This window comes from Raphanus sativus, chromosome 8 (assembly GCF_000801105.2).
Source record: "Raphanus sativus cultivar WK10039 chromosome 8, ASM80110v3, whole genome shotgun sequence".
Taxonomy (NCBI): Eukaryota; Viridiplantae; Streptophyta; class Magnoliopsida; order Brassicales; family Brassicaceae; genus Raphanus; species Raphanus sativus.
In genome coordinates this window covers 6,369,826-6,395,076 of record NC_079518.1, presented here as the reverse complement: position 1 = coordinate 6,395,076, position 25,251 = coordinate 6,369,826, and the positions used below count along the sequence as shown (strand labels likewise).

The window sequence follows — 25,251 nt, the reverse complement described above, 5'->3', positions numbered from 1 at the left end:
ACTATTTTGACAAAATTGAAAAATAAACCGTACTGTTTCTGTTTGCTTAAAATTATTGGATTTTTCTCTTCTTCTTTTTTTTTTTGTGTAACATCTTTATTGGATTTTCTCTTTTTTTAACTTTTTCTAATGATTTATTAAACTTAGGTTGTTGGTACAGTTCTGATAGGAGACTCTTGAGAAACTTGTGGTTTGGATCTACTGCTTTTTTTTTGGCCAAACAAGGATCTACTGCTATCTTTCCTTAAATGTGTATCAATAAACGTCCAAACCACCGGTTCAATCTCCCTTAACCAATCTTTTGAGAATTGGTTAGATTTTCAACACCCGGTTCAATAAACCATCCAAACCACCGGTTCAATCTAACTCTTTTAACCAATAGATCCGAACCTAATTCATAAACCACCAGAAGAAGAAAGCTCAAAATCTCTCCGACTGTTCTCTCTCTCTTCACTTCCTCGATCGATCCAAAACCCTAAAACAGAGATTTCGGTGAAAACAAATGGAGGAAGCCGATGGACTCAGCTTCGATTTCGAAGGCGGACTCGATTCCGGTCCCATCCAGCCCACAGCCTCCGTCCCGGTCGCTCCGCTCGAAAACCAATCCTCCGCCGCCGTCAACCTGACGCCGAACTACGATCACTCCTCCTCCGCGGCGACGGCGCCCGGAGCCGGGAGAGGACGGAGTTTCCGTCAGACCGTATGCAGGCACTGGCTCCGAGGTCTGTGTATGAAAGGCGACGCCTGCGGGTTCCTCCACCAGTACGATAAGGCTCGTATGCCGATCTGCAGGTTTTTTCGAGTTCACGGCGAGTGCCGAGAGCAGGATTGCGTCTATAAGCATACCAATGAAGATGTCAAAGAATGCAATATGTATGTGCATTTAACAAAACGCAAATGACTGTGTGTGTGTGTGATTGTGTTGTGAAAGCAAAGAGATTGTGTTGAATGTGGATTCTTGGTTTGTTGTGTGCTAATTAGGCGGGCTGTCTATACCGATTTTTTTTTAAAAAAAATGTGCTAAAAATTGTTAGTAGGAAGCCTAGGCGGGTGTCTATACCGATTTTCTCAAAAAATTGTGCTAAAAATATTGTTTGTTTAGATACAATTTGCCGATTATGAGGCTGACTAGGCGTCGCCTAGACCGATTTTTAGAATACTGGTCTTGATATTTTGGTAATTGTGATTGGCAGGTACAAGCTAGGGTTTTGTCCCAACGGTCCTGATTGTCGGTACAGGCATGCGAAGCTGCCTGGACCACCACCTCCAGTTGAGGAAGTTCTTCAGAAGATACAGCAGTTGACTTCGTATAATTATGGGGCTAATAGATTCTATCAGCCGCGAAACGCTGCTGCTGCTCCGCAGTTGGGAGATAATAAGCCTCAGGTGCAAGTTCAGACGCAAGAGGCGGGTAACTTGCAGCAGCAGCAGCAGCAGCAACAACAACCTCAGCAATCACAACATCAGGTCAGCCAGACTCAGACACAAAACACTGCTGAACAAACGTCTCATCCTTTGCCTCGAGGGGTAAATAGGTGTGTTCAGAGTTTCCAAAGTTTTTAAATTGGGTTTGTGTAAACTAATGCTTTCTGTATATCTATCAAGACATTGTTATTGGTCCTTTTGTCCAACTGTTGGTTTTAAAATGTAACTAGCTATTTTGCAAGCTCAGAATTTAAACACGTTATATATAAACTTATACTAAAAAAAAGCTTCATGTTATATTTTCTACCTGATTTTAGGTTACCTTTTCTTTCATGGTTAGGTATATTTAGAGATTGTATGTTTCATCAATTGTTTCTTCTGAAAAGAATAGAAACTGACCTTTGCATTCTGATTTTTCTGTGATGATTATCAGTTTCCCTTCTTCCTTCATTTGAAATGTTGGTCACAAGTTAATTTCTTGTTGGTCCCTAAGAGTTGGTTGCCTATTCTCGTGTTCCAGCCTCCAGTGTTGCGTCTTGTTTCTATGGTGTATAAAATTGATTAGAAGCTTTGTAATTTATGTAGCGATATCTTCTGGATTCACGTTCAATTGATCTGGAATCATAATCTAAAAGAAGGATAGTGTTGTTAAATGAATTGTTTAGCGTTTCATCATTTGAAATTGCCTTACTTGAGTTATAGATCGATAAATGTAGACTATATTTTTCCTATATTATATTCTTACTAATCTTCATCTGCCATATATAATATTTTTTTAAAAAAATTGGGTTTTCAGGTATTTTGTAGTTAAAAGTAACAATTCAGAAAATTTCGAGTTATCTGTCCAACAAGGAGTATGGGCTACACAAAGAAGCAATGAAGCGAAACTTAATGAAGCTTTTGACTCTGTGGATAATGTGATCTTAATATTCTCTGTCAACCGAACACGTCATTTCCAGGTAGTTTATTGACTGACCACTTTCCCTATGTTGAAAGAGTAATGGTTTACATGTCCATCTGGTTGCTTTATGTAATCTCTTCTTCGTAGTAGTGTATTTGGTAGGAAGCGTTATGAGTCTAAATATCTTTCTTTTCACATTCTGCTATAGGGCTGTGCTAAGATGACATCCAGAATTGGTGGTTACATTGGTGGAGGAAACTGGAAAAATGAACATGGAACTCAACAGTATGGCGGGAACTTTTCAGTTAAATGGTTAAAGGTGTGCTGTTTTTCTAAGCTTTTCTCTTTGAGCCTATATGGTCTTGCACCTTTGGTGCTATATTCTAATCCGTAAGTCTCAGTCTTGCTTGAAATGTGAGGGTGCCTTTTTACACCTTACCTCTTTCTTACGTCTATGTTTTGTCTGTTCTGGTATCGGTTCTGCTGATGTTAACAATGAGCTCTGGTACACACTACTGAGAGCGAAAGGAGATGCTCTCGTAATTCATGAGTTAACTTGTTTTGCAGAATTCACATATGATTTTTATGAGTGATTGTAATTCTTGTCGTTGTAGTTGTGCGAACTGTCCTTCCACAAAACCCGGAATTTGAGGAATCCTTACAACGAGAACTTACCTGTGAAGGTACGTGGAACTTTTCATCATTATTTACGCTATCTTAGCTGGTCTCTTATTTAGGAGCGGTATCATTTGTTAGAGTACAACACAACTCATTGTAAATCAGCATGTTTATATCAGTACAACGGCCACAAGTGGCTAAATAGTCCCATGGTGGCCACCCTTGCATGATTACGTGCTAGTCATTACTGATACAGTGATTACTAAGTATTTGACTAGCAGTTCAATGGTCGTTGTGTAATGTATATGTTTATGCATGTAAAGGTAGTCTCCTTTATCTTTACTCTTTTGGTTCAATGACTGTAGATAAGCAGAGACTGTCAAGAGCTAGAGCCTTCCGTTGGTGAGGAGCTGGCTTCTTTGCTTTATCTGGAACCAGATAGCAAGCTTATGGTATATACACTCTCTTTTGTTGCTTGCTTGCTTCTTTTTATTACTGAGCTTGGCCTTATGCTTCATCAATTTTTGTTTTTTCCCATGAATACAAAGGCAATATCCATAGCTGCGGAAGCCAAACGAGAAGAAGAGAAAGCTAAGGGAGTTAATCCAGAGAGCAGAGCTGAGAACCCAGACATCGTCCCATTCGAGGACAACGAAGAAGAGGAAGAGGAAGAAGATGAAAGCGAGGAGGAAGAAGATAGCATGGCGAACGGTGGTCCTCAAGGCAGAGGCAGAGGAAGAGGGATGATGTGGCCTCCCCAAATGCCTCTAGGACGTGGAATCAGACCAATGCCTGGAATGGGAGGTTTCCCTCTCGGAGTAATGCCCCCTCCGGATGCTTTTCCCTATGGACCTGGTGGTGGCTATAACGGTATGCCAGATCCATTCGGTATGGGTCCAAGACCCTTTGGACCGTATGGACCAAGGTTCGGTGGTGATTTCAGAGGACCTGTACCAGGGATGATGTTTCCCGGTAGGCCTCCGCAACAGTTTCCACATGGTGGTTATGGTATGATGGGAGGAGGCACTGGGGGGCGTGGGCCACCGCTTATGGGAGGAATGGGAAACGCTCCTCCTCGAGGAGGAGGAGGCAGGCCAATGTATTATCCACCAGCTACAACAACAACATCATCAGCACGTCCTGGCCCTACTTCTTCCAACAGGAGAACACCTGAGAGAAGCGATGACAGAGTGGCGGTGGATGAATCTCATGAGATGGAGCAGTTTGAGGTTGGAAACAGTTTGAGAAACGAAGAGACGGAAAGTGAAGACGAAGACAAAGCTCCAAGACGATCAAGACATGGAGAAAAGCGTCGGTGAAAAGTGTTTTTTTTTGCCGAAGATTCTATAAATCAGAGTTTGTTGTCTATTGGATTTAGCAGATTTTTGTGTTTAAACATGTTTTGTATTCTGTTTTTGCCAGACTAATTTTATTAACGGGTCAGTTAGCCAACAAACATCTAATCTATTTAAAATGAAAATACACTATAAAAGTAATTTTGATTTCATCTTATCTTTTTTTATACGTATTTTCTTTAGGTTACTATTAACAGCAAGTGAATAAATTTATTCCAGTCAATTCTTATCTAAATTATAATTGAATGTATTTTTTTTAGTCTTTTAGAATTGTTTTTTTTTTTTTGAAAAAAGGGCTTTTATCTTTTAGAATTGTTGAAATGATTATTCCATTTCTTTCAAACTATATAATTAACTTTTGTGTGGATCATCCCATTAACTCAACAAAAAGGTAAACAAAATCCTACGAAAATATTATACTGCAGTTTTGTTCTAGTAACCTTCATTTTGTCCATTTTTCTTTTATGTTAACGATTCACAGTCCTAGTCACCAGTGACCGACTGACCGTATATATGAAATTACAGGAGAAGCTAATTATTACAAAAAAAAGTTCAAAAATCTGGAGACGGCAGCGTCAATGCCCATGAGAGGGAAGTGTATTGAACTATCTCACAATTCAATCTCAAGAATGTTCTATCTACACCTAAAACTTAAAAAGGTCCAAAACAAAACCGGACAACGTGAAGGAGCTAGCAAAAGATGGCAACAAAAAAAAAAAATACACTGCATGATTATCCAATTCAATCATTTCAACAAATGGAGTTCTTTGTACTACAAGGTTAAAAAATATTATGAGGGAAAAAAAAAACCTAACCTTGAAGGTCAAGGTCTTTGGTTTTGTTGGTGAGTAATAAGAAAAATATGAAACTATGTAAACAAAGTTACAACATCTCTGTGATACCCTCTCACGATCAACATCCTTGGGACATTCTCCACCAGCAAATCCATATACTCCATGTAGAAATACGCCGGGTGGTTCAACGGAGGCGGAGGAAGACTAACCAGAACCACCGCGGCCATCCTCGAGTAACTGAGTATGGTCGAGTTCAGTTTCAGCATCGTATACAGAAACTTCTCCACTTGTTGCTCATTCACCACCATCGCTTTCCCATTCGCCAACCGAGGAGTCGAACCTTGACTCTTTATCTCTCCCAAGTAATCCGAGATTCGTCTCTGCGCAGCATCAAAGGCCTCCAACGAATCTTCTTTGCTGTTTCCTTCTGATCTTATGTCCCATGACTTCATCGTCACCACGATGACTTCCGCTTGCATCCTGAGGTCGTACAGGAACTTCTTCACGTCGGCTTTTAGTGCTTCCGCGTCTGAATCCTCTTCGGCTATGCAGAAGAGCTGGATCTTGCAGCTCTCGAAGCTTTCTTTCGTCAGAAGAAGCTGCGAGAGGAGAAGCATGAGACCACCGTCTCTCACGATCCAGTACAAGTCGATCGTTCCGTACTGTCTTTGGTACTCGTTGGGCCATTCCTCTAACCCTTTGATGATGACGACTCCTTTGTTCGCTGTGATGCAGTCGTTGATTATCCCAACAAACGTGGATGGAATCTCTGTTAGATTCTCACGTCGCCAGATCTCAGGGTAACGCATCACGACGATGTTGGGTTTGAGATTTCCGAGTCCCATCGTCTGGATGATCCCACGGAAGCCTTCGGTCATGTTTGGCGCTACGACGATTTCAGCTACACCTTCGCAACGCTTGTACTCAATGTAGGTGGCTAGTTGTTTGCAGGCTTCTTTTGCTTCTTCAGCGCACTCGTAGTAGTCGCCGTCTAGTATTGAGACAAAGATCGACATTCCACGACCTTTTTTCTTCATACAGTTAGCAAAATCAGCCAGCTTAGGGTGGCACGGAACATTTTCTGGGAGCTGTCCCCATGGTCTGCAGAAAACAAGGGGGATTGGATACCAGTTCTTGGGATGCACTTGATCCGCTGTAATCAGGAGAAAAGGAAATACATGAGAAAAGCTTATATTTGAAGCAAATGGGGAATGTTTTATTATATTAACCCGTTTGGTGATTGATAATCACACTTATGGGAGCGTACCTCCGAGCGACCTGAGACTACGAAGGGCCAACTGAAAATATGCACTCTTGAAACCATCTCCCCAGTCTCCGGCCTTTCCTTTTAGCCCAACGTATTTGTATATAAGACTTGCAAGCGCAATGGCAACCACAGTGAAGGACCAAGAAATCAAGAACATGATCACTGCAACCGTAGAGAAGAAAAGGAAAATCAACAAGAGTCTTCATAACAAGACATCAGGTAAGACGAGCTAGTTACAATTTGTTTCATAGGAATGCACTACAACAGACAGTCTTCTCCATCAAGTATTTGAAAATTCATACCTATGCAAAGTGAAGCTCCGACAAAGGAAAGGCTCCAGTGATGGTATTTCCACCGTGGACGCCAACTTGGAGCATCAAGTAGATCGAGCAGGAAACAAGACAAGTTTACTCCCGCGTAGCATAAGAGATAAAACATAGTCACAGTCGGCGTAATAAGATCCAGATTCCCGATAACAACACATCCGATGCAGATCAGTGCTGTGAAAAGCGTCGCTACGTGAGGTTCACTAGTATCCGCAACTTTAAAATAATTCAGGATGGGGAGAATATCATCATTCGCTATAGCCGCAAGCAACCTTGGGGCCCCTGTCAGACTCTGGAGAGCAGCCCCTAAGGTTGAGAGGATGATGCCAATGTGAACAATTATGGGGAGAGGCCAAGCAACTGTGGCAGTAAGAAGCCTGCAATATAGGAAAATTACTCTCGTATCAAAATTAAAAGAACAGGTCTCTGCGACCACTATCAGGCATGCTTAATTTTTTCTGACATATAAACTAAGAAAAGTACAGCTTTCGTAGGCCCCTAGTAGTTTTGTGTAGTACATTCAGAGCATAAAGCCATTTTTAGTATCCATGCTAAAGACAAGAAAGTGCAAGTGATTTGTGTTATTGCATTTTCTCCACTTGACAAAACTAACCAGATCGGCTTTGAAGAAAAAGAGAGAAGAAGCCACACGAGTAACAGTGTTACCTATCAGTCAAAAGTTTGTCACGGGTAGCAACAGCTCCAAAAAACAGCACTGAGATCACATACAGTAAGGTGGTTGACAGAGTGGCAGCCAATGTTCCAACAGGAATTGATCTTTGTGTGTCTTTCAGTGAAGCTGATCGATTTGAACCAGCCATAATTCCTGTTACAGCAGGGAAAAATAGACCCACCAACTCACTGAAAAGTATCAAAAGAGAACGGTAAATTAATTTTAGAGTAGAATCTGAGCAAATAAACTTAAAAAATAAACTAGAGTTTTACTATCATAGGCAACACAAGTGACTCACTTGAAACTCCAGTATGTGCCTCCAAGTGGATCAGGAATTCCCGCATTATTTGTCATCTGATAAGCAGAACTCCAGTTATCTCTAAAACTTTTTAACCGCAAGCCCGTGATTCCAGCTGTTCATATCATAACAAGGGAAAGGTTAGCAGTTTGGGGAAATATGATCTCCATGCGTATATCAAACAATATCCTGAAATGGCTTACTGTCAGGATCATCTGTTTTTGCCAAAAACATCCCAATGAATATGCACAAAATAGAGAGTAACACGGGTACTAGGAAAGCAGGTGCAACCCGATTGATCATCTTCACGCCGCCAAACACAATGAAGCATAGAAGGATAGTCACAACAATTCCATAAACCTGCAAGTCGTGTGAGCTTGGGCTTTGTACTGATTCGGCAACTGCAGTTCCATTAACCTTTGTGATAGTTTCTGCCATTAGAAATGAAACACATATAAGTGGCTAAATGTGCTAATAGGCTAGGAAAACAAGTAAACGTTTTGTCAAATAAAACTCATATTTTGGCAGTCATAGTATAGTTCTTGCATATAGGCGTTGCCACTTCCAACAATTAATGAAACAAGTCTTTGACGTCAAGACTAGCATGATAAAGTGGTGATCGAAAAAAACTGATATATTACAAAGAGTTGTTGGATATCCAAGTAGCCCTTTACCTCTAAAAATCCCAGCAGCAGGGAATGCTTTTAGAAAAGTCTCCACAGCACCCAAAACGTACCTACAGTGAGAAGGAGAAATGCAGATAAAAGTAGTTATAAGAAGGACCCGGAGTCCATGTGAAACTGAATTACTTTCTCCAAGAGAATTTCCTTCAAAGGAGCCAGAGTCTACACTTACAGAGCTCCAGCAACTGCATTGCCAAGGAAGAAGCATAAACCTATGCTAATCCCAACCTCCGGACCAAGAGCACGACCAATGAGGTAATATGGTCCTCCACCCTGGAAGTAATGCGAGTTATTTACTGAATAAACTTGATGTTTCAAAACAAAAATTGAGGTTCTAAAATTGTTCAATCACAAAGAAAGCGAGAAGTAACAGGGGTGGTAAGTATGGACCAGAAACCCCAACGAGCGGAAGGATACATTTAACTATGATAAAACAAAAATGCGGGTGATATTACAGAAAAAATAATTACCTTCATTGCGCCATTAGTCGCAATAGCACTCAAAGATATTGTGGTCAAAAATGTACATAATCCACACAGCATTACCAATACTAGGCTTTGTCCGATACCCGCCATGCCAACAATCCTGAGAATTAAACAGCCACGCCAACAATCATGAAGAGTTCGCAGATAGTTGTACAACATCATCAAGGACTTTGCGGTCTTACCATGTGAAACGGATATAGTATATAATTCCTAAGATGTTTTGCAAGCAGGGAACGAAAACTCCCATCATTGTACCCATCTTGAGAGCAGGCTGCAGCAACATAGAGATATTATAACATGGTGGAAAAAAACATAAATGCAGCGAGAGTCAGTAAAAATGAGCGCTTAATCAAAAAAACAGCATGGCAGAACAATTATCAATTGTGGTGAGTTAGAAGGTAATGGGAATAGGAAGAAGATACCTTAGGGTGCCCTTGGGTGATGGAGATATCCTCCCCATCTCTAGGGCTAGATGGTGCTGGAATTTGCTCTCCTGTCATGCTGAAGGAGACATTCATCCATAAACACGTTGTTGATTAATGAAAGCAAGACAGTAAATTCTAGGTACCAGTTAATAATACAGAGTAAATAAAGGGTGATATTCACATATCTTATGTACCTTTTCAAACCAAGAATGTTGACAAGAGAATCGAAACCAAACAATTCAAGCTTGGATTCCTTCTGATGGCCATTAACTCCATCCTCTGGTATACGACCCTCCCTTTCCATCTCCCCTGGTGTAACTACTCTTATATTCCTGAGTCAAAAGTGAACAATAAGTAGATTTTTAGAATATTCCAAATCACACAGACAGATTCTTAAACACTAGAAACCATCATTCGCAATCTCATTTCTACTGATCAGTACAACAAATCGTCATCATCACCAAAAGAGAGATGATCACTACACAACACAAGGCAGATGAATTTTATACTTGAGGTGGGAAGACGAGGAGGAGGAGGATCCGGGATCGATGGATGACATTTCGACGACCGCTCTATCGTGCGCCACCACCGGTCTGTATTTTCCTCCGCCGAGTCGTCGCGGGAGTTCCTCTTCGCCGGCTTCTTCAATGTCGCCGCCCCTATCCATTTCTCCCGCCCCAGATCCGTTGTCAAAAAAGGATTATAGAGATCGGGGAGAGTTTGAATCTGACGAGATATGAGATCGAATCAAAGGCAAAATGTTAAAAGTGAAAAAAATAAAAATTATTATAAACGGATGAAATTATTAAAAAGAAATTAATTAAATTACAATTTGGACTTTTTAAAAATTGGTTAAGCTGGCGGCTGAAATGTCCTTCGTTTCCTTAACATAATTCTGCATAACATAAATAGTCTTGGTCAGTTCAAGTCTTGAAGATCTTTTTCCATTTAATTAGCCATTTAATTAATTCTAATCTAAGCAATCTTCACCTTTTTAACAAACCAACTTAAGTAAACTAATTACTTTTACATTAATTAAAGGCTTGTGTTCCCAGCAAATAATATTCACAAAAATTCTTACACGCTTTCAAACAATTACTTAGATTGTTGTTATTTTGAATGAGGAAACACACGCTTTCAAAGATGTTTTTCATTCTGACAATATATTATCATGTAATAAACATCTCACAACTCAGAGATACTTATGTAGGCTAAGATAGAGATGTACATGTAAAAGTCATTGTCAAATATACGAAAGAGGACAAGTATGTTTTGGTTAAATCTTAAAAAGTATCAAAATTATTGACATCCACACACTAGATTTCTCAGCATTATTTGTTTTTTTTTTCTTTGTTAACCTCCTTAATTAGCTCTGTTTCTAACGAGACTTACGTCAGCGTTGTCCCGAGTTTGGTCCATGTTCTTAGAGCAGGATCGATAGGAGCTCAGCAAGCGGCTGCTTCCACTATCTGCAGGATGGCTACGTCGAACGAGACTAAGAGAATGATTGGTGAGTCTGGTTGTATCCCTTTGCTGGTGAGAATGCTGGAAGCGAAAGGAGGTGGAGCTAGAGCGGTCGCTGCTCAGGCTATAGCGAGTCTTGTGACGGTTCCTAGAAACTGTAAGGAAGTGAAGAGAGACGAGAAGAGTGTGACGAGTCTTGTGATGTTGCTTGAGCCTAGTCCGAGCAACTCGGCTAACAAGTATGCGGTTTCGTGTTTGGCGGCGATGTGTTCGAGCAGGAAGTGTAGGAAGCTGATGGTGTCTTATGGAGCCGTTGGTTATCTGAAGAAGTTGGCGGAGATGGAGGTTCCTGGTTCTAAGAAGCTTCTTGAGAGGATTGAGAAATGGAAATTGAAATGCTTCTTTAGTAGTAGATGAAGCAGATTTTTATATTAAAAATATATATAATGTGGTATATTATTATATTTTGTATGTTGTAATGTTTCATAATCTATATGAAACTGAGACGATTGTATTGATCAGAAGAAGAATGATGATGATATTATTTAGATTAATAAAAAAACAATAGGTGTGTGTAAGCAAGAAAGTTTTCTATAGTCAAGTCAGCTCTATATCTCAACAACAAACAAATACAAAGACCTTTTGAAAGAAAAGATCAAACACCAAACCTCTCAGTCTTATTGAAAATCATAAGAGAAGAATTGAGGTTGGGGAGATCAGAATCAAGTGGTGGAGATTCTGATGCCGCTAAGAACATAGCCTCCAAAAGAGCTCATCTGCATGTGAGGGTGAGTTCTTGATGGAAGCACCTGATATTCCCGTAGCCACGGTTCTGTTATTTGCAGATTGATGGCCATTTTTCCTTGCTGAAGATTGTTCATACATGTCGCGAGAGGCTGTGGAAATTTGCATCATCATCATAGGATTATGTTCTTTAACCAAAAACATATACTGAAAAGTATTCTTTTCTTTTTATGACACATACCTGTAAATACTGATGGTATATTGCAAAGGGAGCAGAGTAGGAGAGGAGTGGCAAAACATCTTTAGCTAAACTCCATGGGTCTTGGTCTTGTGCAGCCATTATTAAATGGCAAATCAGACACCACCAACTAATGAACCCAAACCCAAATCTCAGTTAAAGAGAAAAAGTAAATAATAGTATATTTATTTACCTAGAGAAATCGTTTTCTTTCCACATTTTTACTGATTCTTTTGAAGCTTTGGCTCCGCGTCCAACTTTTGGTGCCTTGGTACTTTTGCTCTCTGCGACAGATATTTCTTCTACCACATCAACATGTAGATGATTCCTGCAATTTTTTTTTTACAATTAGAACCTTTTGTCAGAACCAGAAGGTTTATAAAACAGTAAGAATCAAGCGAAACGGTACAGGTTGGAAACTTGCATTGATGAGAGCTACAAACTCCTTCAGGAGATGCGGTTTTTGGCTGATGAGAGCTCGTTTATAGATGACTGCACGATCCTCTCTTTAACCTTGTCAGTAAAGTTGAACATCCTAACCATATCCACAGAGTAAGGAGAATGGGTTTGACAATGTGGCTGAGGATGGTTTTGCTCTTCGCTCTATATCCTAACCATTCTCAGCCACATTGTCAACATGTTCAAATTACAAAAGTTTTCGGCTCTTCGCTCTCATTTACAGATCTATCAGTATTTCAAAAAAAAATCGGAAATCGGAAATCTCTCACTCGCATGCAATGATCGCCTTGAATCAACCAGCACCTAATCTACAGGATGCAATTTTTGGAGCTCCAGGTAAAGATCGGATTTAATAGAGAGTAACTCTGTGTCTATTTAATAGGGTTTAAATGGTAGATTTACACCTAAAATCCGACTCGATTCTCTATATGAACCTCCGATTTCAATTTCCAATTCGCGCATCGATTCGAGAATAGATCGGGTTTATAAATATGATGAGTATCGAATTCTCTATCTACTAAGTTCTCGGATTCTAGTTTCCGATTCGAGCATCGAGAATCGAGTCGGTTTATAAATTTTGATTTGACATTCATGCATTTATTTGATAGGTTTAATTATTCTAGTCTAAGATTCGTGCATCGATTCTCGGATTATAAATTTAATGCGACGTTAGTGCGGCGAATCTTCTATTTAATAGGTTACTTAATAGATTTAATTTCGTATGGAATCAATCGGGTTTTGTTAACCGAATCATTGACTCTTTTCAAAGATCAATGATATCATGGAATCTTCCAGGGATCGATGGGTCACAGCAGCTAAGTGAGACATTCCTCAACTCTCACAGATTCCAGGTAATCTGTCAAAAAAACAACCATGTTATTTAAAAAAAAAATAAAGAAAAAATTCTGATAAATTCTAAGTTAATCTGACAAACATGTGGAAAATCCTACGCTGATACCAAACAACAGTGAGGGAATATGGCGAGTGGATAACAGATCCATGCTGAACAATAATCAATGGTTATTGTCCAGCATTGGAAAAACCCTATCCGATGGTCAATATCAGGTGAACATTATTATAGTTATGGACTTCTTAACTAAGCTATTATTAGATGTGTACATTGAATTTTTTGGAGAGTCATTTCTTCCTCAATAAATGATTTAATATCATATTTTTATTTTATATTTTCGAAGGATAGATATGCTGAACGACCCAAAATCTTATTTTTGACAAAGAAACATCTTTGATTGCTTGCATCATTGCTTATTCTAAATAATTTTATTGTTAAATAAACTTTTTTTCTTCAGGTGGTCAAAAGAACCAAACATTGCAGCCAATATTAACATTGCACTGCACAGGAGGGTCGTGAGACGTGTGTTCAGTATTGAGGATGAGGACCGGACAACTTTTGTTCAGTACCTCTTCATTCTAGAATTAGTCTAATTACTTTATCAATATATTTTCTAATATGATGTTTACTAAAATATGTATTTAAATATCTTAACAGGGATGAATGAGGAGTTATGACAAACACAGCATTGTTATAAACAGATGAAATTAAGAAATTAATTAAATTACAATTTGGACTTTTTAAAAATTGGTTAAGCTGGCGGCTGAAATGTCCTTCGTTTCCTTAACATAATTCTGCATAACATAATAGTCTTGGTCAGTTCAAGTCTTGAAGATCTTTTTCCATTTAATTAGCCATTTAATTAATTCTAATCTAAGCAATCTTCACTTTTTAACAAACCAGCTTAAGTAAACTAATTACTTTTACATTAATTAAAGGCTTGTGTTCCCCAGCAAATAATATTCACAAAAATTCTTATGAGTGAGGAAAAACACGCTTTCAAACAATTACTTAGATTGTTGTTATTTTTGAATAAGGAAAAACACGCTTTCAAAGATGTTTTTCATTCTGACAATATTATCATGTAATAAACACCTCACAACTCAGAGATAGTTATGTGGGCTAAGATAGAGATGTACATGTAAAAGTCATTGTCAAATACTCCTTCCGTTTCTTAAAGAGTGTCGTTGTAACATTTTTCACACAGATTAAGAAAGTTGTTGAAATATATGTAAATTGTATTTAATTATACCTCTTTGACCAATAGTATTTTAGATAAATAAAATTATTTATAAAATCAATACAGTTTGCAATTAATTTTCAGCTGAAAGTTAGTATAATTTACATTGGAATTGTAAAGTGACACTCTTTCTGTAACAAGAAAATGAGCTTAGAGTGACACTTATTATGAAACAGAGGAAGTATACGAAAGAGGAGAAGTATTTTTTGGTTAAATCTTATAAGTATCAAATTTATATTTGACATCCACACTCTAGATTTCTCAGCATTATTTGTTTTTTCTTTGTTAACCTCCTTAATAAGTTCCAATTAAAAATTAATAATGACAAGAAAATAGTTTGGTCGTTAAAGAAAACAATACATAGACAAATTGAAAACAACACGTGAGAACGAGCACCACTCTGACTACAATGCACACCTTGTTAACAACAATAGAAGCTCTTTTTTTTGTTTTTCTTAAAATTTATTTTAACCATTGTTCATCACCTTTCAGAACTAATAATGCTGGAAGCTTTCTTATGCTTCCCACGACGTTCCTTCACATCCTTAAGCTTCTCTATGTTCACATTCTCACTATTAGACTTGGACACCGACCCTTCTTGCGCACTGCACATCTGATGCGATTTCAGCTTTATACCAAACCCGAGTCTCTTAGAAACATTATTAACCGATTCTATTTTAATACATATCACATAGGATAGAATGAATCATTTATCTTTGAAGAAAATTTTCTTAAGACAATTAAAATCATTCATTGTGTATCAATCATTGTAATAATTCTTGAAAAAAATTGGCAAGGAATTCAAAATATATATACTACAATTTACAAAGTGGTTTTTCTGCGCTCACACTAAAAGTTAGAGTGTTTAAAATCTTTGTTATCCTTAATAAATAATTATATTATATTTATTAATATATAGTTACCCATAAATTAAAAATGAATTTTATTAATTTTATTAATTTTTACATAAAATAAATTTGAAAACATTCATATATACATAAAATTATATACAGAGATTTCTATTTTTTTAGATATTATGATGTAAAATATTTGGATAACATAATATAAAAATTAATAACATTAATAAAGAATATAATTGTGTAAAAAACTTATATAAACAAATAAGAAACCATACTTTGAATATTATTTCATATAGAAATTTTTATATTTTATTTTTTTGACATATCAGGATAAAATTTTAAAATTATTAAAATAAACTCACGCGTAGCGTGAATTGAAAATCTATCTAGTACCAAAAAAACACAATACACAAAACACGTAGAATCTATCTATACAATTATTTATGAATTGATTACTTGTTAGTTTTTCCATAATTTATATGATTTTACTTATTTATCATTGCTTATTGTTTAGTTATTATATTTTTCACAATTTTAGGTATTTTACGTTTTCAATAATTTTAGTTTTGATTATTTAGAGTATTATTTATTTGTCATGTTCTTAATAATATAATAGGTAATTTTATTTTTTCATGTTTAAATAATTTTATGTGGCAAACTTTTTAAAAAAATTATTTCTCATAGTCTCCATGACTTTAGCTTATTTTACTTAATTATCATATTTTATTATTCTTTTTTTTTGTAAACTATATTTTATTATTCTTAGAAGCTTATTTTTTATATTTCATGATCTAAGATGAGTCATTAGTTTTAATAGTTTAGATTTTTTTGAATTGTTTGTTAAGTTACGTCGATTAATAAGATTTCCTTTTTATTCTTTACGTCGATTAGTTTTTTTGAATTGTTAGTTTACGTCGATTAGTTTTAAATCTTATTTTACGTCGATTAATAAGATTTCCTTTTTATGCTTTACGTTTTCTTTTAATTATTGATAATCCTTAGGTTAGTTTTCCTATTTCACGTTTTAGTTAATTTTCTTATTTGGTATTTTATCTTTAGGGTTGTATAAAGCGAATATATGTGCTCTCTTAATTCTTGGTTTTTATAATACAAGTTTTTAGACTTACTACTCAGCAAATAGCCTTTTGATTACAATCTTTGCGAAGCTTGAGATCTTTGCCTGTCCCTTACGCTTGCTGCAACACATCATACATCCGTCGTGTAGTAGCCCGTCCTTCATCTCCACCGACCACCGTTGGGCCTCTTACCTCCGGTAAGTAACCCTCACGGGATTGTAGATTGGTTTTAATTTAGAAAAATCCTGGTCTGTTTTGTTCGTTTCACGATTCGCCTCTGGCTAAAAGGATAACTGTAGAGAACGTAGACATATATGGCTAGGGTTTTTGTCCAAAGTATGTGTGTTTTTAAAGTATCAAAGGCTCAGAATAGTATAAAAGGTGGTTTACGATTTGCATCACATTCTTCTAAACTAATAGAAGCTTTGTCTCAGGATCCACGCCTAGGTGGATACTCCTGTTGACCTGATTATGAATATCAACAGAGAAGAGGCTCTTAGAGCCAAAGAGCTAGCACAAGGTTTGATGAAAGAGTCTGATTTCACCGCTGCTCGTAAGCTTGCGATGAAGGCTAACAAAATTGACCCCACCTTGGAGAACATGACACACATGACAATGGTGTGTGATGTGCACTGCGCTGCAACAGAGAAGATTTTCGGGAACCAGCTGAATTGGTACGGTATACTTCAGGTTGATGACATGAACGCTGATGATATAGTCATCAAGAAACAGTACAGAAGGCTGGCGCTTCTTCTCCACCCTGATAAAAACAAGCTCCCCGGTGCTGAGTCTGCTTTTAAACTAATTTGTCAAGCTCAGATGATACTTTTGGATAAAGCTAAAAGGAATTTTTATGATATTAAACGTGAAAGAGCTTGGAGAAAGCCTGCACCTATACCAGTGTATAAAACCCAGCATGTGCCGAGGAACCGTGCTCAGCGGGCAAGCGTTAATTAGCTCTTCCTTTAGTCGTAACATTGACCATTCTTTGAATTTAAAGTTTTTTTTTTTTATGCTCAGCCTACTGATACAGGAGGATCAAAGACACTCGCTGCTTACAATCTCTCACTCCAAGTTAAAAGATCAGATATGTAAGTAGAAGCCACCTTTCTCTGTGTGCTACTTTTTTTTCATAACCTCCTTTGTTATACATATACAGTGAGGAGTTCTTCAAAGAAGCTGGCCAAGTTGTTGACGTAAGACTTGGTATAACAGAGTATGGCAGATTCCTCGGCGTTGGCGAGGTTGAGTTTGCAACTGCCAGAGAGGCACAAAAGGTACTGATAGTTAGTTTTTTTTTTTTTTTTTGCTTATGATGAAACCTATCTGATAGGTCAATTGCTTATTTAACAACCTATTTGTAATTAAAAGGCAATGGAATTTCACGGTAGACCTTTGCTCGGTTGTCAAATCCGTCTTAGGGTTTCTCATGCGAGGGGACAAAGACCCGCACACTCCACAAAGCGGCGGGTAAGTTCTAATTATTTTTATCTTTCAGCTTGTACTTTAATACCAGTTAGTGAATGCTATCTAAATTTTGTTTTTACAGCATGGAGAATGCGTTTGAACTATCGTTTTTGATGAGCCTAGACCTAACAAAATGCTGGCGGAAGAAGCAATGGCAGAGGAAGTGACATTTCTATTTTAACAACTAATAAAAGCCTTATTCGCATTGTTCTCAACTCTAATTAGCATCCTTTTCCTTTTTTTTTGTGTAGTTTTTTCCTAATATGATTCAACTTAAGTAATTGTGCCACTGGTGTTTGTTTCTCACTTCGGTATATCATTCATCGATAAACATAATAGGCCTTATCTAGTAGTTTTATATATAAAATGGGCCGTATGTAATATATTTCAGCACAGATTGTTATAGTTCAAAACGTAGAAAATAAGCAAAAGTTCGCTACTTGTTGATTACTTTGAGTTTACAAAGCATGGATTTTAGAGTTAAGCAAAAGTTCGCTATTTAATCAGCATGCTTTCTATATCTGAGTTCTTCCAGACGCCATGCAATGATAAAGTGGTGACCGAAAAAAACTGATATATTAAGAGTTGTTGGATATCCAAGTAGCCCTTTACCTCTAAAAATCCCAGCAGCAGGGAATGCTTTTAGAAAAGTCTCCACAGCACCCAAAACGTACCTACAGTGATAAGGAGGAGAAATGCAGATAAAGTAGTTATAAGAAGGACCCGGAGTCCATGTGAAACTGAATTACTTTCTCCAAGAGAATTTCCTTCAAAGGATCCAGAGTCTACACTTACAGAGCTTAAGCAACTGCATTGCCAAGGAGATTTCTAGATTTCTCAAAATTATTGACATCCACACTCTAGATTTCTCAGCATTATTTGTTTTTTTTTGTTAACCTCCTTAATAAGTTCCAATTAAAAATTAATAATGACAAGAAAATAGTTTGGTCGTTAAAAGAAAACAATACATAGACAATCGAAAACAACACGTGAGACCAAGCACCACTTTGACTACAATGCACACCTTGTTAACAACAATAGAAGCTCCTTTTTTTTCTTAAAAAAAAGCTAAACCGTGGGAAAAATTACTTTAACCATTGTTCATCACCTTTCAGAACTAATAATGCTGGAAGCTTTCTTATGCTGCCCACGACGTTCTTTCACATCCTTAAGCTTCTCTATCTTCACATTCTCACTATTAGACTTGGACACCGACCCTTCTTGCGCACTGCACATCTGATGCGACTTCAGCTTTATACCAAACCCGAGTCTCTTAGAAACATTCTCCCACGTCTTGCCACCACCACCAACCTTACTCGTCGTCTTACCACCACCCAGTTTCTCAATCTCCTGTCTCATATTCGAACACTCTTTCTCCAGCTCGCAAACCCTCATCCTCATACTGTCCATCCCAACTTTCAACACTTGATTCTCTCTCACTGCCGTCGCCCATCCTCCTCCTTCTGTTGATGATCCTCCTCCTCCTGCAAACCCGCCGCTTCTTAACTGCCTTGACCCCCCATCTAAGTTGTCTGAAACCAGGAAGCATCCAGCGACAGAGGTTCTAAGCTGAAGCTGCTCAAAGAAGAGCACTTGTACGATTACTCTTAGTGGCAACCTCTCGTTCTGCGCCGCGTGTGTGCAAGCTTCTAAAGAGAGCTTCTGGCAATCTAACAACCTGCACAGATTCTCTCTTTCTCCTTCTGCTAACCACGGATGATGCTGCAACAAATCATCAAAAAAAAAAAACAATTTAACACCAAATATATTAGCAATAATCTAATGTGTAATATTAGTTTCATCACAGCACTGTGATAATCTGAGTGTAGGCGGATTCGAACTCAGGTCCCATAGGATCCATGGAACGCCATGCTACCACCCGACCAACAGACAGCGATCACAATTTATTAAGTAATACCTTTAAGTAAATGTCTATTGCGCGATAGAGACCATCATCTAAGAGCCTAGCATACTCAGGAACAGAAGCAGCTAGAGCCTGAAACTTTGGAAGCTTGAGATTAACATCAGGAGCCACTTCAGCAAGATACCCATCGATCAGCTTCGCGACCTTTGTCATCGGTGTGATCGTCTGTGGTGATCCTATCAAGTTCCCATCATCATCCACCGAAGAGCAAGGAGAGCCACCACCAACGGGCATGATCTGATGATGATCAGTACCAAGAAAGTGGTCCAAGATCCTCTGCACAGAGTCAACGTCGTATAGAGTCTCCATCGTGTGAGAAAAGCTAGGCATCACGAGATCCTCCAAAGCCGCCTGGTCCAGCTGCATCCCTATCCTCTTCTCCAAGTTCGCTACGCAGCTCGGACTAGCTTTCAGAATCTTGGCGACTCTGAGCACGTCCACGAAGAACTTGGTGGGGACTAGACCTCTTTCCACGGGAAGAAGCTCTAAGATCTCTTCCAGCAAGTGTTTCTGCTCTTCTTCGGAGAGCACGCTCCCCGAGCTCATAGGTGTTGTGCTGAAACGACCGCTGACTTCATGTCCTCCACCACCACCACCACTACCGCGTCGGCGTTTTAAGCCAGGCAAGTGTTTTCTTGTGTAGTAAGTTAAAGAACCGGCGATGATGTCTTCTCTAACGCTACGAGAGTCCATGACAACGATGAGTCTCTTGAAGAGAGGGAAGGTGAGTGTAGACGCGTCCTCGTACCACCAATCTGAGCTAGTGTGTTTATTATTGACTCTAGCTCCCGTGCTTATCCCGTTCCATAACACGCCGCCACCTGGACTCTGCATAGGCTCCACGACCGGCCATCCGAACAAGTTCGGGTCCGTTGTCGATGACGCTCTCGCGGCTAGCGACTCGATGCATTTCTTGGTGATGTTCAGCTCCTCGGCGTAGTGGGAGCCGACCTCGCTGCAGGTTTGAAGCGCTTTGATAGAGTCTTTCCAGCTTCTGAGGACGACTCGGTTGAAGAAAGTCTCGGTTTGAGAGATTAGGTTTCCTTCTCCGTGCTCTTCCGTCATCTGGAGATGCTCGGCTGCGCATCTGAGGTATACGACGTTGGAGGCGGTGAGTTCGAGCTTCACGCCGTAGCAGAACTTGGCGATGAGCTCGAAGGTTTTGTCTCCTCCGGGAAGATCAGGAATGTTGATGAGACATTTGTCGTCGTCGTCGCCTTGTTGAGATGCCTCTGCGATGCTTCTTTCCATGACTCCACTTCTAGAGAGCAGAGGAAACTGCAAACATAGTGTACAGAATCAACTACAAGCGTTCCACACACAAGACTAATGTAGACACATAGCAGTAAAGATTTATACAATGACAGATAAGGGGAAACAAGAAGAAGAGAGTGTTGTCTTTATTCAAGAAAAGCAAATCTCAAGTTTTACCTTGTGGAGATGGAAAGACATGTCTCCAACTTCAACGACAATATCACTTGGAAGTCCAGTTGTGCAAAACCTGTATTATAATTGAGCAAAAAAAAAGACATATACAAAGGAATAAGCAAATGCTGCAGGTCCAGTCAAATTAGAAGGAGAGCAAGTGAATGAATATATATACCAAGCCTGGCCTTGTCTCTGGAAAGCATCAGATTTGGATCCCAGCTTCATGCAAGCCATTACTTTCTCTCACAACACAACTCAACAAAAGAAACTACAATAGCTAAAGCCTCCAAAACCACTAACGTACAACAACCAAACCAAAAAAAAAACTGCTAATTTTCTCAGAAATAAAGAAGCTAATTTGGATCCATCTCTTAATACCAAGACCGATAATTACTCAAAAAAAAAAAAAAACAGATCAATTTCACTCAAGACATTTTAACAAACACTTAAAAGCTACCCTTCTTTCTCCACACTCGTTAGCTCACATTAATCTTTCAGAAATTAAACCTCAAACGCCCAAAAGAATCACCACGGAATGTGTAAATAATAGAAAGATCCCCTTAGCCAAAACTACTAAAGAAACTCAGGATCTTAAATAATCTTTATCTGTAACACCAGATTCAAACCTTTTCCTCAACAAATTAATGAAAAGAAAGAAAGAAGCTGAACCCCCAAAAACCCAGCTAGACCAGAACAGCTAAGCAGAGAAAGTTACCAGTTCTTGTAAGCTTTATACGAGAATATACATGTTAAGGGGACCATATAGCCAATTGATTGATGTCTTGTAATAAGGAAAAAGTAAAAATTAAATAAAAATTATTTTTTTGTTTTGTTTTTTTGTATTGGTTGCTTTAGAATACAGAAACTCTATTTTAATACTCCGTGGTGTAATAAAAGGTAAGAGAAGATGGACATTTGAAAATCTCGAAGTACTATTAGAAGATTTTTTTTTTTTATTATTGTTAAGCACATGCACTAGGGAGTTGGGGCCCTTGTATCTTCAAACATACTCATTGTGTTGATTCTTGAAATTAGCAAATATTTTTGTTTGTAGTTAAAATCTCATAAAGTGTGGAGTTTTATTAATTACGTCCTAATCCCCACAATAATAAGGCTAGGTTCTCTCAAGTTGTTGACACATCAGACTTTTAGAGTGTTGAGAAATGGACATGTCATTAACTGAAAAAAACATTGAAAACCAGTTATAACATTTAGTTTGTCCATGTCATTGCCACTGTGTTCAACTCTTCTTCTTCATTCATTACGGTCTTCGACTTTTCCGAGGTTTACGAAAGAAAAAGTAAAATCAAATGAGTTTCTTCTCTCTCTCTCTCTATGTTTCACAGCTACTGCAACAGATCAGTCTTCATTGCTGCAAAGTCTCCTCCTCACGCCATAACAAAAACAAATAAAGAAATGTTGTTGGGTTCGGTCATGCCTTTTGTCAAGTATCATGCTTATTGTCACCGATACCTTCTTCTTCTTCTTCTTCCACCTCGCCACAATTTCATTTCCTTAGATGTAGAAACGGACACCTCTTCTTCCTCCTCCTCCTCTTCCAATGTGTTTGAACCCATTGAGAAACCCATCTTTGAGCTCATAAGCGACGCGATTGATTCAATATAGAAAGAGACCGACTTGGTTGTGATTACGGACACAGATTCAACCGATTCGGGTCGGGTCCGGGTTGACCCGGTTCATGAAACCGAAGAATCCACCGTGAGCGATGCAGTAGTATCTCCACCACCGAAGAAAAAGCTAATCGAACAGATGGGTCTCCGTCTCTCCTTGGTCCACTGCTCAAAGCAATCGGCTTTCAATTCAATTTGATGACCAGCCTCGTAAAGTCTCCTCCTTTCGATCCCTTCACCACGTTCAAGCTCGCCAGACGATTCTTACTGACGCAAGTTTCCGTCTTTAGTGAAATTTTATTTCCAACTCTTAAGCTGAGTGGGTTTAAAGATACCAAACGTACGGTGAACGTTGCGTGCAAGTTCGGATGGGGTTTGTTTAGGGCCTTTTATGTTGGCGTTTTGCTGTATGGTCTCCCTCAATCTAGACCGGCTCTCTCAAACCGCTGGGTTTTTCTGTCAAAGCAGATCGACTTGGGAGATGGATACATCCGCCTTTCTCACCATGAACGGAGATCTAATGGAGTAAAGAGTTGAATTGTGATATGGATTGTATTTTGGTCTCTCCTCCAAACGATAAGGGAAGAAGAAAGTGATAATGATAGATACGCTCTTGTCAGAAACTTGAAAGCACATGATTTTTTATTGTTAAGTGATATCATGTAGTGGATCATTGTGTAAAATGGTATGAAGGTTTAAGGGTGAAGATGTTGGAGTTGCGCTCATCTCTTAAAATGGGTACATTATCGTGTAAAATGGTACGAAGGATTACCCGCATTTGTTTTTTTCTTTGTTATGTTACAGCACTTTCATGGATAGTCTTAGAAAGAAGTTATCTGCTCTGGTTTCGTATCTTCTTTCCCTCTATGGTGATGCTTCAAGATAGATTTGAAAGCGGGCAAAAATTGTTTTCAGTTTCTCATCCAGTCAGAATTTGTTGGCACCAGTGTGAAAGAAGCTGTAGCGACTGTGAGAAACGGCACGAGTTATGTGAAGTGTAGAAATTTCTGATACTAGATTCTTTTATTATGAGTGATTAGTTGGTTAAAATCTCCGTGAAGTAGATCTTGTATAACAAAAACATGGAAAAATATATATATATATATATATATATATATATATATATAATATATATAACACCAATATGTATTAAGTGGCGATAGAGCATGTAGATAACACAAGTTCTTTATTTAGTCTCTTTCTAGAGAGTTGATATTGATAGAAAAATAAAGTTAGTAGAAAGGCACATATACTTGATAAATGAATGTTTTGTTCTTATTAAGATTTTACCATCGTTTATTGGTTTGTTGAGCCAATAGCATGTAGTATTATAAAGTCCAACAATTATTTAGCTAATTAGAAATAGACGAAGATGGTGGAGGTGTATAGATTTGCGAAGATATGTGTTTGGGGAAAGGAAGTGAAAGGAAGCATCATGGTTAATAAAGTACTTCACAGACTACAAATGTTAAACGGGTTTAAATATTCACCCTTTCTAACATTTATTTGTGTGTTGCATATTCACAGAATCTCTCAACCATTAAAATTACAAAGAAAAAGACAATATGAGAGGACACAAATGTAGAACAAATAAGTTTTAAAAGGTTATAAGAAGTAACACTTTAGAAAATTTGCATAGGCCATGAAAGACTCATCATAATCGGATAAAGTAGAGGAATTTTTAGTTTTTTTTTAAATAGAGCAATTTAATTGTCGGGATCTAATTAGGTATTCAAACAATAAAAACTTAAAAAAAAACTTGGAGAAAGAAACAGCATAAGTATATCGTTTGGAATGATTTAGTTTAAGTTCATCCTAAACATGTTCAAGTAAAAGACATGGAGGATTTTATGAATTAAAGTTACATATTCATGTTGCATAACTTGGAAGAAACAAACATACACAAAAGTCAGTGATATTCTTTTATTTTGAAGGTTTAACAATTTAAATGAAAATTTTTTTTTTAAGAAAACAATTTAGAAGCAAATACAATAAAGCATATACAGGAAAAATTCTATAAACTAATATCTGATTAATAATAAATACAATATATTAATAAATTTATCGATTCTTAATTGGTTTTTGTTAAAATATGACATATATCAATAAACTATTAAGATAATAATTGTTAGAAAACTCTATGTAAATATAGAGTCATATTAAAATAATAATTTTTATATATAATGCTAATAATAAATTTTATTACTTCTTTAATATTGATAAGGGGTATATTTTTTGTTTTTTTAAGGTTTCATATTATTTAATAAATTTAAAACTAAAATACATTTAAATTATGATGCACATATTTCATCTCTATAATATTATTTGAGAAGTCAGTTTCCTATGTGTCGCACTCACATTAGTTCTCACGATGGTTGATTACAATGATATCCTTAATGAATCAAAATATGTCTAATTACTTATTAAAAATATTTATGTTTTCTTTTTATTGTTGTTTCCTTTTCTTTATATAATAAAGAGAATTTAAAATATCTTAAAACGAAAAATATATATTATACTAATATGATTCATTAAAAGTAAAGTTACAAAATAATCTTTTGTTTCAAAGTAAAGAAATAATCTTCCATTAAAAGAAGATAATCTGAACAAATAATATATT

The 25,251-nt window shown here is 37.6% G+C and overlaps 5 protein-coding genes across 6 annotated transcripts; 2 read left to right on the top strand and 3 right to left on the bottom strand.

Annotated features, from left to right (window-relative positions):
- The first annotated feature begins 392 nt into the window (after positions 1 to 392).
- Positions 393 to 4,472, top strand: LOC108818669 (30-kDa cleavage and polyadenylation specificity factor 30). The gene is made up of 7 exons (XM_018591586.2): positions 393 to 873; positions 1,194 to 1,535; positions 2,222 to 2,384; positions 2,535 to 2,645; positions 2,941 to 3,009; positions 3,310 to 3,396; positions 3,493 to 4,472. Exons 1-7 carry the CDS (start codon positions 503 to 505, stop codon positions 4,261 to 4,263), a joined length of 1,914 nt encoding a protein of 637 aa, XP_018447088.1. The 5' UTR covers positions 393 to 502; the 3' UTR covers positions 4,264 to 4,472.
- A 556-nt stretch (positions 4,473 to 5,028) lies between these two features.
- On the bottom strand, positions 5,029 to 10,145 carry LOC108822567 (cation-chloride cotransporter 1-like). 2 transcript variants are annotated; one of them, XM_056992387.1, is made up of 14 exons: positions 10,080 to 10,145; positions 9,760 to 9,976; positions 9,445 to 9,582; positions 9,248 to 9,326; positions 9,008 to 9,096; positions 8,811 to 8,925; positions 8,513 to 8,613; positions 8,332 to 8,393; positions 7,861 to 8,088; positions 7,658 to 7,772; positions 7,353 to 7,547; positions 6,663 to 7,063; positions 6,361 to 6,522; positions 5,029 to 6,246 (listed from the first exon to the last, which is right to left on the bottom strand). In XM_056992387.1, the coding sequence occupies exons 2-14, from the start codon at positions 9,915 to 9,917 to the stop codon at positions 5,168 to 5,170; spliced, it is 2,922 nt and encodes a 973-aa protein (XP_056848367.1). In that variant the 5' UTR covers positions 9,918 to 9,976; positions 10,080 to 10,145; the 3' UTR covers positions 5,029 to 5,167. The 2 variants fall into 2 exon arrangements, with proteins under 2 accessions (XP_056848367.1, XP_056848366.1); XM_056992386.1 differs by lacking the exon at positions 10,080 to 10,145 and having other exon boundaries at positions 9,760 to 10,015.
- A 1,291-nt stretch (positions 10,146 to 11,436) lies between these two features.
- On the bottom strand, positions 11,437 to 14,858 carry LOC108819815 (tRNA (adenine(58)-N(1))-methyltransferase non-catalytic subunit TRM6-like). The gene is made up of 4 exons (XM_056992456.1): positions 14,731 to 14,858; positions 11,890 to 12,024; positions 11,700 to 11,826; positions 11,437 to 11,610 (listed from the first exon to the last, which is right to left on the bottom strand). The coding sequence occupies exons 1-4, from the start codon at positions 14,856 to 14,858 to the stop codon at positions 11,437 to 11,439; spliced, it is 564 nt and encodes a 187-aa protein (XP_056848436.1).
- A 1,318-nt stretch (positions 14,859 to 16,176) lies between these two features.
- LOC130498467 (uncharacterized) lies at positions 16,177 to 17,954 on the top strand. The gene is made up of 6 exons (XM_056991850.1): positions 16,177 to 16,378; positions 16,616 to 17,123; positions 17,202 to 17,272; positions 17,341 to 17,458; positions 17,553 to 17,651; positions 17,731 to 17,954. The coding sequence occupies exons 2-6, from the start codon at positions 16,653 to 16,655 to the stop codon at positions 17,746 to 17,748; spliced, it is 777 nt and encodes a 258-aa protein (XP_056847830.1). The 5' UTR covers positions 16,177 to 16,378; positions 16,616 to 16,652; the 3' UTR covers positions 17,749 to 17,954.
- A 601-nt stretch (positions 17,955 to 18,555) lies between these two features.
- Positions 18,556 to 21,725, bottom strand: LOC108822700 (BTB/POZ domain-containing protein At1g30440-like). The gene is made up of 4 exons (XM_018595845.2): positions 21,176 to 21,725; positions 21,004 to 21,073; positions 19,567 to 20,850; positions 18,556 to 19,370 (listed from the first exon to the last, which is right to left on the bottom strand). The coding sequence occupies exons 1-4, from the start codon at positions 21,232 to 21,234 to the stop codon at positions 18,753 to 18,755; spliced, it is 2,031 nt and encodes a 676-aa protein (XP_018451347.2). The 5' UTR covers positions 21,235 to 21,725; the 3' UTR covers positions 18,556 to 18,752.
- Between the last annotated feature and the right edge of the window lie 3,526 nt (positions 21,726 to 25,251).

Coding starts and splice junctions, on each gene's coding strand:
- LOC108818669 (XM_018591586.2), top strand. CDS start 503: ATGGAGGAAGCCGATGGACTCAGCTTCGATTTCGAAGGCGGACTCGAT. Junction 2,385..2,534: donor ACCGAACACGTCATTTCCAG/GTAGTTTATTGA, acceptor ATTCTGCTATAG/GGCTGTGCTAAGATGACATC. Junction 3,397..3,492: donor AACCAGATAGCAAGCTTATG/GTATATACACTC, acceptor ATGAATACAAAG/GCAATATCCATAGCTGCGGA.
- LOC130498467 (XM_056991850.1), top strand. CDS start 16,653: ATGAATATCAACAGAGAAGAGGCTCTTAGAGCCAAAGAGCTAGCACAA. Junction 17,124..17,201: donor CGAGGAACCGTGCTCAGCGG/GCAAGCGTTAAT, acceptor TTTTATGCTCAG/CCTACTGATACAGGAGGATC. Junction 17,273..17,340: donor CAAGTTAAAAGATCAGATAT/GTAAGTAGAAGC, acceptor ATACATATACAG/TGAGGAGTTCTTCAAAGAAG.
- LOC108822567 (XM_056992387.1), bottom strand. CDS start 9,917: ATGGATAGGGGCGGCGACATTGAAGAAGCCGGCGAAGAGGAACTCCCG. Junction 9,583..9,759: donor TCCTCGTCTTCCCACCTCAA/GTATAAAATTCA, acceptor CTTTTGACTCAG/GAATATAAGAGTAGTTACAC. Junction 8,089..8,331: donor TGCTGCTGGGATTTTTAGAG/GTAAAGGGCTAC, acceptor TTCTAATGGCAG/AAACTATCACAAAGGTTAAT.
- LOC108822700 (XM_018595845.2), bottom strand. CDS start 21,234: ATGGCTTGCATGAAGCTGGGATCCAAATCTGATGCTTTCCAGAGACAA. Junction 21,074..21,175: donor CAGAGACAAGGCCAGGCTTG/GTATATATATTC, acceptor ATTATAATACAG/GTTTTGCACAACTGGACTTC. Junction 19,371..19,566: donor CAATAGACATTTACTTAAAG/GTATTACTTAAT, acceptor GATTTGTTGCAG/CATCATCCGTGGTTAGCAGA.
- LOC108819815 (XM_056992456.1), bottom strand. CDS start 14,858: ATGTGCAGTGCGCAAGAAGGGTCGGTGTCCAAGTCTAATAGTGAGAAT. Junction 12,025..14,730: donor AGCATTATTAGTTCTGAAAG/GTGATGAACAAT, acceptor AAAAAATTGCAG/GAATCATCTACATGTTGATG. Junction 11,611..11,699: donor TATACCATCAGTATTTACAG/GTATGTGTCATA, acceptor AAATTTCCACAG/CCTCTCGCGACATGTATGAA.